This window comes from Excalfactoria chinensis, chromosome 5 (genome assembly GCF_039878825.1).
Source record: "Excalfactoria chinensis isolate bCotChi1 chromosome 5, bCotChi1.hap2, whole genome shotgun sequence".
Lineage (NCBI taxonomy): Eukaryota > Metazoa > Chordata > Aves > Galliformes > Phasianidae > Excalfactoria > Excalfactoria chinensis.
In genome coordinates, this window is record NC_092829.1 from 46335827 (window position 1) to 46346968 (window position 11142).

The 11142-nt window shown below is 35.5% G+C and overlaps 1 protein-coding gene across 1 annotated transcript; it reads left to right on the top strand.

The window, feature by feature from the left end:
• The first annotated feature begins 363 nt into the window (after positions 1-363).
• TESMIN (testis expressed metallothionein like protein) lies at positions 364-10875 on the top strand. The gene is made up of 10 exons (XM_072338839.1): positions 364-397; positions 1038-1096; positions 1198-1356; positions 1980-2100; positions 3757-3833; positions 5231-5313; positions 6596-6698; positions 8398-8535; positions 9063-9238; positions 10683-10875. The coding sequence occupies exons 1-10, from the start codon at positions 364-366 to the stop codon at positions 10873-10875; spliced, it is 1143 nt and encodes a 380-aa protein (XP_072194940.1).
• The last annotated feature ends 267 nt before the right edge of the window (positions 10876-11142 follow it).

An 11142-nucleotide genomic window follows, 5' to 3' on the forward strand; every position in this document is an offset into this window, starting at 1 on the left:
CCAGTGTAAATATTTTAACAAGTGGTGCTACTCTAGGATTCAGAAATTCAAAAAGGCATAAAACATAACTGCACGTTGAACAGAAGAAGGAGAATAATCAGCTGTCCATAGTATCTGGTAGTGCTGGTTATTCTGCAACATTTATGTGCTTAATTATAATTTAGAAATGCAAATAATTTCCAATTTGAAAGTCAGTTTCTGTGCAGTTGTTTGTTTGTTTGTTTGTTTTTAAGGAGTTGTGTAATATATGAAGTAGTTATAAACCATTCTTTTCTTCAGGTGTTCAGATCATTGATACCTCCAGCTGAAGGTGAGAATAACTGTATTTATTATGATCAGTTTAAAGGAATCCAAAACAGTCCTATGCAGTCAAAAAACTTGTCCGATTGCTTTAATGGTAAGTGTCACGGGTGTCTGAGTGGGATAACTTATTTGTTTAATTTATTAGTTTATTTTAACTCCTCTTTCAGAGTTAGAAGAGGGTATGAAAATCTAAATAAAATAATTCCTGGATTTGGGAAGTAGCAGCATGAGCCCCTTCTGATAACGTTCATAGGGCTAAGAAAGTGTGAAAGGAGAAAGTTTTGAAGCAGATCAGTATGTGTTCATGTATGTTCTTGTTGCTTCAGCCATGAAGTTTGGGCTTACTTTTGATTTTCCCTTGTTCTTTATAAGGCATGAAGTCTCCCAGCTCTCCTTTGTATGATAGCAGTGTACAGTCTTTCCAGTGGAAGCTGACGTACACATCAGCCTTTCAAGCAAAATGTCGTTGCTAAATGATTTTTACCAGATGGTCTCTAGAAACCTTTTAGAGACATCAAACACATTTGGGAACCTGTTTTTCCAAAGTCTATTACAAGAGAACATTAAATATTATTTTATAAGACTGTAATATTACTTTATAAGACTGTAATAGTCTGTAGTAAGACTGTGACATCAAAATCTCCTTGATACTATCAGTGAGCTCCTGGCATTAAAACCAAACAAAAGCAAACAGCTGTCTTAATAAACAAAACTTGCTTTATTTCATGTGCTAGAATGCTCCAGTGGTGTTTATGGCTTGCCTCAGACCAGTGCTTCTGTCTATGATGAAATAGTAAGTATACGTTTGATTTCTAAACTCATGGTATGTGCCCAGAATTCAATGAAGATTTAAAGGAGTGCCTCTTAAGGCATAACACTTGTTTATTTTTTCAGACTGAAGTAAGAGATGCAATTAGAAATGTTATGGAGAATCATGAAGATGGAGCGATTTTTCAGAGTTCAAATATTGATGAGTCTAACTGTGAGTTATTAGCACTGCATGGTGTGGTGGAGGAACCTGGATATTTACACAGAAACGATTCCAGCCCCCTGGTAATTTATGTCTGGTAATTGATAGAAGAATTATATGCTAAGAAAACGTTAATTTACTTGTACCACACATGCACCAAAATCCCACTTAGTAAGTTTTGTGTCAAGACTGACTAGACAGTGCTTTTCTCATACACGGGGACTAATATTTTTTTTTAGGTAAAGTGCTGTTTTACATATAAAATGTTATTTTCTATTTCAAGGCCACATACAGTAATAAGATTATTTCACGAAGGAACAGTCTTGATTTACAGTCACGTCTGAATAAATGGCATAAAACACTGAAGTGAAATAGGGTTTGTTCTGGGTAGGGAACTGAATGTTAGTCCAACGTAGTAGAAAACTAGCTAGAGTATGTTGTGCAAAACCTTATAGAACAGTTTAGAGAACCAGGAGGGCATCTCACCCTAGGGTGAAGAGCTGCAGTATCACAGCTGTTTCCAAAACCAAACAAACTGAAAGGGTCAGATTGCAGACATCTTTGTGTACAATGATTCATTTGTCTGAGAGACTTCAGCGTGTAATGACGCAGCTTTATGAAGCATGTTACTCTTACAGAAACCATTCTGTGTATATGCTTAGAATTACAGGTTCTTAGATGGGAGGCTGTTGTTTATTTATTCCAGATGATCTGCCAACTGGAAGGAGGTACTCAAATACTCTGTATAAAGGATTGTGGCACACAGGATCTAAAAACAATTCATCTCATTCCACAGTATGAAGACCAACATAATTATCTTCAATCTGGTAAAATCAAAGTTAAAGTTATGTCTAGCATGTCAGATAGCAGATCACAGTTAATGTGCAAATGCATGTGTTTATTTTCTTAATCAGCAGTGAGCAGAGGTGAGATGAAGCTAGTGTAGCTATCACAAGTTATTGTTTTCCTTTATTTTGTAGCAATAAAAATCTATGCATTTAAATGTTATGAAAATGATGTAATGGACGCGTTGAATATAATTATGGTTTTTAATATACAGATCAACTTCTCATGAGAAAGCATGCTTAACAGAAAGCACTTGCATACAGTTGCATTTACCCTGTCGTACCACAAGGTGTCACTGTTTTACTATAAATGAGGAGCATCATTGAGGGTTGTTGGGTATCGTTAAACCTTGGGGCTCAAAATGTCCCACAAATGTTTCTGTCATTCTGTGAACTTACATTCCACCCGTTTATAAGGAAGGTGGTTTCTGAGATCTCAAAGTTCATTTTTTAGCTATTCAGATATTGAATGGGACGATACATTTTCATCTTAGGAGCGACACTGTGTAAGAGAGCTTTAAATTTGCTTAAACATTTCTTTACCCAAGTGTAGCTTCTACAGAAACATAAACATTATTTCTTCACTTGTCAATATCTTCTTATTTCAGTGGTGTGTGTCAATCTCATTGTGGAACAAAGCCTTTCACTACTAAGCACCACACACACACTGTTTGTGGTGTCAGTAGATGCGGAGTGTCTGAATCTCAGCAGATACCCTAGTTATGGAGCATGTTTATTTATATTTATCAGAAGTGGAAAACACATACATTCAAATGATAGAAAATGTGCCTATAAATGCATTCAGGCTCCCATTACTTTGCTGCAACGTTAGGGAAGAAAAATCTGAGGAGAGCACTGACTTTTTGTTTTAGTTTTTATTTGTCCAAGCTTTCTTTCATTGTACTGATCTTCCCAGTAAGTGAAAGGTGTAGGTCCAGAAGTTGTATATAAAAGTTTCTTTAAATGTAGATCTCAGTAGAACTAATGGAGTAATGATTACTTTTTTCTACATAGCCTAAGATACTGGGACTTACTCCTCACCAGGACTTGCACAAAACTCTATTCTTACAGCCATGGATTTCTGAATAGATTTTTAGTTGTTTTTTTGTTGTTGGTGGTGGTATAATAGGCTGAATGCCTCCTTCCTAGATAGAATTCTGGAAATTCATAAAATAAGAGCTTAGGATAAACATCTGTTCGGGTCATTTTTCGCATCAACATTTTATAAGTCTATGCTGTTTCTAATTAAACGTAATGTGATAGAGTATAAACATCTGTCATTCTTAGCTAAAAAATTGGTGAAGAGTTGAGTTCTTCTGTAAGGGAGTATTTTTGTATTGCCAGCATTTTGTTGTTGTTGTTGTTGTTATGCTGTTGTTGTTTTCTCTAATTGAGAGAAACTTTTCTGAAGAAAGAACTTCTAGGTCCTTCTTTGATAAAGTTTGCTCCCCAATTTACATTGTACCAGGTGGTGCAAAAAGACAGACACTGTCAGGAAATATTGTGGCTTGGGTTTTTACTTTTTATTAATAGAAAAAGTCAAAACTACCCGTTTGCCTGTATGCTTAATTCAAAAAGATTAATGCACACATTAAACTTTATATATTGTGAGCAGCTTGTTAAATGTCATCTTTTCAGATGTGGGTAACCCTGTAGCAGCGGTACTGGGGCAGTTTTTGCCTGTTTCAGGTAACCTGGATTCAAACAAACAAGAGGTAAAGCAGCTTTATTCTTTCCATGTATTAAGCAGAATATAAACTTTCCTTTTCTTAAAATAGCTTCTTGTGTCTGATGTCAGGAGGTAACAATTGTATGCATTTTCTAAAGACAGTTTAGCTAGTTTAGACAGCTTAGTTTTACAATCCTGGATGATTTTTGTGTACAAATTCTCCAATTTGAGAATTTTCTATAAATAATAACAGGATTAGAAGTGCACTTTTCCATGAGAAACATAAGTTCCAATTTTTCAAACTTGAATTTGGTATTTATATAAATTACATTATTTCTGAGAACTGTTCTACAGCTCTTTTGAAAGCTGTATGAAAAGACGTTGACTTTTACCAGACAGAGAATATTTTCTTCCAGGAGGATTCCTTTCACTGTTTTTCTTGACTAGGACTTAATAGTCAGTGACTCTTCATAATTTTCTCAGTTATTATTTGCTAAAGGAGTGGTAGAACCATATTTCAATTTATTTTTAATAATGAAAACAGAAGACTAAAAATCTTTGTGAATGTTTGATTTTTCTCCTTACTTCCAGCAGAGCTGGTAGCAAAAATCATTCAAATCTTTACCTGTTAACTTCTGTTTAGTGTTAAATGAATGTAATGTCAGAGCAAACACAGCAGATGGTTTGTGGGTAACAGCCACCCTCATAAAAGAGGAAATTAAAATCCCAAGGGCCAGATGGAGCAATGAACTATAGAGTTTTTCATCACTAAAAGTAGTGACAGATTGGTACCTAAACATTCTAGAGATGTAGATAGGATTGCAGTTCTCTCTCTGATTTTATCCCCAGCCTGTTGTTCCCTAGATTTATTCTCTTACTTTAAATATATTAATTTTCTTCTTATCTGCAGCTAAACTGATCACCAGTTAAAATAACTATCATTTATAAGTACTCACAGCAGTTCCTTGTGCCTGTTTTTCTAGGCTATTATATGTCTGAGGAGCAAATAGATCTGCATTCTGTTTTGTTGGAGTGTAAGCCAATACATTTTGTTAAATTTTTTAGCCTTCAACCAATTAGATGCTGTATTGCAGCTGAACATAACGTACATCATCAAGTCACTAGCCAGTTTTAGTTGATTACTGCAATTAAAAGCAACTGAATGCAGAGTTATCAGTACACTGGAAACACTGTGCAAATACTGCACAACTGGCAGCTGTTCTTGATACTTTGCACTGGGAGAAACAGGTATCCTGACATACTGAGTACTTTCAAAGAGGAAATGCGTGCATTTTTCACAGCTTTGTACTTCCATGAGTTTTATCACTATACGTGGCAAACAAAGCATCCTCAGAACGTTTTCTTTGTGTTACTTTTTTAACTCACAGGAGTCTCTTTTTAAAATTTAATATAAGCAAGCTATATGTATTTTATCTTGAACAGTTTGAAAATGAATACTTACAAACAGTTGCTAGCACTTCTGCTTTCCAACCAGAATCAAATCTGCAAGTGAAAATGACTTCAGGGTAAGATGCTTGCAACACTCAGTCCACTATGAATTTTGAATTTTATACTGGCAAAGACTCTTAGACATCTTTGTGTTAAATAGCTGCTTCTCATGCAATTTTGTATGAGTGATTTGTGTATGTATCATGGTAGCCATTATTCCATTTACTAGTGGTCAAGGCTGCCAGGATTTCTTAGCATCAATGCAACTGTGCTGTAAATGTGTCTGAAAAACATTTAATTTTCTGAGTTGATTGATATGTTTTAAAATATAATTAATGCGTGTTTAGCTTGTATTTCTAACACTAATGGGATTCTTTTAATAAATCTTAATTGCAGATCATTTTTAAGTACAAGGCAGATGCAAACCCAGTGTGACAGATGAGAGTGCTTTGCAGTTGCACACCAGTTACTGGGTTCTGAGTGATTGCTGGCCTGCCCCTAGTAGTGACAACTGGTGGATTGTAGGAGTTTGTCGTCTCTTTTTGTCACTTGTTTTTTGACCCCACCATTGTTAAAATAGCACTGCAGTTGGTGTGTGTGTGTGGAGGGGTGTGTGTGTGTGGAATGTATCGAAGTTTTGAAAGTATAGACCAATTTTTAATTTGTAAATTTTTTCTCTTATTTTCTTCCTCTTTCAATCTGCGTAGCCTACCTTTTGGTTCAGGGATTACGAAGTCTAAGAAACCATGTAACTGCACAAAATCTCAGTGTCTTAAATTGTAAGTAATAGCCGATCAACATTTAATAAATATTAATAGCAGTGTATATTTGAAAGAGTAAACATACGGTTAATGTGATGAGCAAGCCATATGGGGCAAAAATTGCTTGTCTGATCTTCAGTTTATGTCAACTAGTATCACACAAATCCACAATTCAAGGTGTAGTTGTGGATGACTAACATAATTAAAAACATGGAAAATATAAAGAGAAGCTAGAAGGCACTGTTAGAATTGTCTAGAAAATCGTTTATAGATGAAAATGCTGTATATTGCAGTATCATTTCTCTATCTCACTTCTGTACAACAGTAATCTACGTAACTATTGTGCCAAGTCTTATGTATTTACATGCATAAGTAAAATGCACAGAGATGTGAATGTGATTGTTAAAATTTGTTTCATTTATTGAGTAGGTGTATTTTGTGAAAATGAACAAGTGAGAGAGAAGGTCTCTGTGTATATTTGGGTATGATTAAATAACAGAGGTGGGATAGGAACTGTAAATTCTGTCTTGAAGAGGAATAACATTTAAAACCAGTTAATCTTTCCATTTCTTAAGTTGTGTTTATATGTTGATTGTAGATATTGTGAATGCTTTGCAAGTGGTGACTTTTGCAACAACTGCAATTGCAATAATTGCTACAATAATCCACTTCATGAAACTGAACGATTTAAAGCCATTAAGGTAAAAAAAAATATATATATATATATATAATATATATAAAACACTGTATATATCAGTATCAGCTTTGTATATGTAAATACACTAGTATTGTTTTTTTCTCTACTTACAGTCTTTGAAATACGCTATTTTTATACAAAATACCACCAACTGCTGCTACTATATTTTTCTTACACAAAAAAATAACATTTTTCATTTTTAATTTACTTTTAAGGAGCTTCTGATACTTTTGATAATAACTAGTGGTATATTAATGGAATGGTGATTTTCATTCTTGAAACAAAATGTGCAACTCCAATTTTAATCTCAGAAAATGTTTCCACTTGAGGGAAAATTTGTGTCTCAAAGTCAGAATTAGGTTGATGATGTTGGTTGATGAAAGACTCAACACGAACTGGCAATGTGCACTTGCCACCCAGAAGGATAATTGTATCCTGGGTCTCATCAGAGAAGTATGACCAGCAGGTTGTGGGAGGTGATTCTGCTCCTCTACTCTGCTCTCCTAAGACCCTACGTGGAGTACTTCTTCCAGTTCTGGGTCCTCCAACAGAAGAAGGACATGAAGCTGTTGGAGCAAGTCCAGAGGACCACGAAGATGTTCAGAGGGATGGAGCACCTCCCATATGAGGAAAGACTGAGAGAGGAGAGCTGGGGCTCTTCATCTTGGAAAAAAGGAGGTCTTTGGAGCCTTATATAGTGGTCTTCCAGGACCTGAAAGAGGCCTACAGGAAAGCTGGGGAGGGTCTTTTTAGAAGGGCATATAGTGACAGGATGAGGGGAAATGGTTTAAAACTGGAAAAGGTTAGATTTAAACTAGATATTAGGAAGAAATTCTTTACTGTGAGGTTGCAGAAACACTAGAACAGGTTGTCCAGAGAGGTAAGCCCTCCCTGTAAGCATTCAAAGCCAGGCTGGATGGGGCTGTGAGCAACCTGGTCTAGAGAGAGATGTCCCTGCCTATGACAGGGGGGCTGGAACTGGATGATCTTAAAGGTCCCTTCAAACCCAAACCATTCTTTGATTCTATGAAATTATCATTTTCCAAATTATTATCATAATTGGCAGATCTTTTGTAGTTGTCTATGTTTTACTGGCTTGTATCGATAGGCTGCAACTAGGTTTTGAATTCAGATGCTCTTCAGCAGTTGAATTGGTGAGATTGTAGCAGTCTAAGCACTCCTTGTCTTGAGAAAAGCATACCAGTTTCTGTGCCCCTCTTAAATATCATACATAAAGTGGATAGAATTATCTTAGTCTGACTTACATGGCGTGACACAGTGAGATATTAGGACCTGAGAAAAGCTACTGTCCAGTGGAATAGCCAGCAGTAGTGTATCAACTTTGTATTGGAGCATATCCACTTAATAATTATGAGATGTCCATAGCTGTGTATGGAAGGGTTCCTTTTTCACTGAGATCTTTTTGTTTCTGGTGGAAGTAGTATCAGCAGAGAGACAAAAACAGCCCCAAAACAGTAAAAGATGGGTGGATCATTTGGGATATTCCATAAAATTATAGTGGATCCCACTCAGCTTAGTATTCTGCAATCAATGAATTTCTGCTTTCACATGTTTTGGGAAACTTATGTATGTTCCTCTTATCACCAAGTGAAAATCAGAATTTCTTTGTTAAATACTGGGTATCATTCAGATGCTATAAAACAGTCTTTGAATGTCTTCTAATGTAACACTTTTTGTTTTAGGTCTGTCTTGATAGAAACCCAGAAGCTTTTCTACCAAAGATTGGACAAAGCAAACTGGGAGACATTAAACCTCACCATAACAAAGGGTGTAACTGCAAGCGTTCAGGATGTCTCAAGAATTATTGTGAGTGCTTTGAGGTAAGTCTGTTGGATTTTCCTGTCAGCGGTTATCACATTAACATTGATTGTAATCTGTAAACAGTAGTCTCTAAAAAGAATTACTTATCTCTTTGAATAGTTCATCATAACATCTTTTTGAACATAAGGGAAGCAGTCTCTCTCTTGTCATGGCTTGTCATGACTTCAAATAATTAATTATAGCTGAAGCTGGTCAGTTAAAATGTTCAATGTTATGAGCTCTCAGCCAGTGCTGTGCTCTAGATGAAAAGAGGAATGGATTTCTGCCAACTCAGATAGTCTTTGCACAAACCACAACCTTAAGGGTTGATTTGTCCAGTATACAGAGCAGAGAATCATCATTCTCCAAAAAGAATTCCTGCAAGAAACACTTACTTCCTTACACTGATAGTGATGGCCTTACTCCGGGAGTATCCAAGATGCGTGCATTTAGAATAACTCCTGCAGATTTAACTCTAGTGGTTGCTCAACTGTATGTTTGATTCAAGTTTTATACATTTTTATTCTAAGTATTCTATATTTACCAGGCTAAGATTGTGTGTTCCTCAATTTGCAAATGCATTGGTTGCAAAAATTATGAAGAAAGTCCAGATAAAAAAACCCAGCTGACCATGCTAAACTACATGGACATTGGAAACAATGATGAAAATAACCCGTTTTTGACAACAACATTTGGAATTTTACCAAAATTGGAGAAAGACAGGTGAATATTTGGGAATAGAATAGATAATACATTGATCTGACTTCATTAATTTTTCAGTTAGCTGTTATTCATGGAATCATAGAACTGTTAAGGCTGGAATAGACCTTCAGGATCATCAAGACCCTCCACTAAATCATTCCCTGTGGTCTCTGGGCACCACACCCAAAAGGATTTTAATTTGTAATGGACTATTATTAATTCATGGATTTTATTGTATTTATCTAAGAGATGGTGACTAAAAGTGACAGATGGTTTATATAAAAGAAATCATGTAGCTTTTGCCCTTCTAAGTAAATAAAAATATCTAAGGGGAAGGTTTTTCCTATCCTTTAGGAATATAGTGTGAAGAGTTCAGGTATATGAGTCCTGCTTAAAAAACAGCACTTATTTTTGTACTGATCACATACTCCATTATCATCATTCCCCGCCTCCCATTTATTTCCTACAGAACTTGGTCCTAGAAGTATGTTAATATGTTTGTGGATTTCATTTAATGAGCATGTTTATACCACTTCTCCTCTCATCTCTTCTTCCTTTGGCTCACCACTTGTCAATTTTATTTTGGCAGTTTGCTTGTAATGTTTTTCAAGAAGGCCATACTATCCTAATATTATATTAATGCAATTGTAATTTTGGTTGTTGTATTGTTGGTTGTTTTTAGTCATTGGCTTAATAAATAAAAATACCTGTTAATAACAATTCAAATTAATAAAACCACCTTTTAAGTGATTTTAGTGAGATTTACTCCAGGCTTTCAAATTCTCAGTTTGCATACAGTATTTTATTTGCATTAACCACTGCCTTGAAATTCTTGTGCTAATTCTGTTTTAAAACATTTGAATAATTTCTGCTGTAGGTAATATATTGATTGGATAGATGATGCCAATGAAGTTAGTGTTGCTATTAATGTAGCAGAAGGTGTTACGGTGTTAACAACTGGTAGTTTCAAGAGGTTTTTTCAAAGAGACGTTGGTAAGGTGCCATTCAGGGAACCCTTGAGATACTTGATTTACTTCTTTTAATAGCAGTAATCCGATACAGTTCGTACCTCCTCAGTTCTGACTAAGACTTTTTAACATATTTCTTTGTGCATGATGTAGGATCTGACTGTTGCTTGCTTAAGGAGAAAGTGACTTATTGTATAATCTTTCCATGCTGTACTTACTGGTCAGCATTTGTGTAGATCGACTCTGTAGTATGAACACAGTTTTCCATGTGATTAATTAGAAAAACTTGGGAACAAACCATTGGAAGTAAAAGCTATTCAGTATAAAACTGAGATTTCTACAGGGATGTGTCTCACAGTAACAGTGCAGCTATTCTGCTAATCTGAATCAGGTCTGTGCATTCCAAGTCTTAGATAAGAGTTTTACAGTTTGCTCTTTAAATTATTTTCTGTATTTTAAATAAATATATTTTACACTGCTTTCTTTTTCTGTGTCAGGGAACCAGCTGTATCTATTTCTTTGGAAGATGTGAAAGCAACGTGTGCTTGTCTCCTGGTAAAGGCTGAAGAGGCAGAAAAAGGAGGTTACTCTGTCTGTCTAGCTGAACGTGTGGTCATGGAGGAATTTGGGAGGTGTTTATCCCAGATCCTGTGTGTGCAATTAAAATACAAAAGACTGAAAGTTGAATAATGTTCACTGTATTATGAAGTCAATGAGTAGTAATATTGGTATATTGCCGTAGTCTAAATGAACTTACCTTGAATTTTCATAGGACAAGTTTCATTGACTTCAGCTGCATCCTTTCTGAATTATGCTTGTGTAAGTGAAACTTGGGGTTTTCTGGGCCAGTTGTTCATTCTTTACATAGACTCTAGTTTAAGTAAGTGTAACTTAAAATGACTTGCTAGAATGTTTAGGAACGGAGAGCCAATAAGCACTGAGAATGAAACTGCTATC

Coding starts and splice junctions, on each gene's coding strand:
- TESMIN (XM_072338839.1), top strand. CDS start 364: ATGCAGTCAAAAAACTTGTCCGATTGCTTTAATG. Junction 3,834..5,230: donor TGGATTCAAACAAACAAGAG/GTAAAGCAGCTT, acceptor TATCTTGAACAG/TTTGAAAATGAATACTTACA. Junction 9,239..10,682: donor CCAAAATTGGAGAAAGACAG/GTGAATATTTGG, acceptor TTTCTGTGTCAG/GGAACCAGCTGTATCTATTT.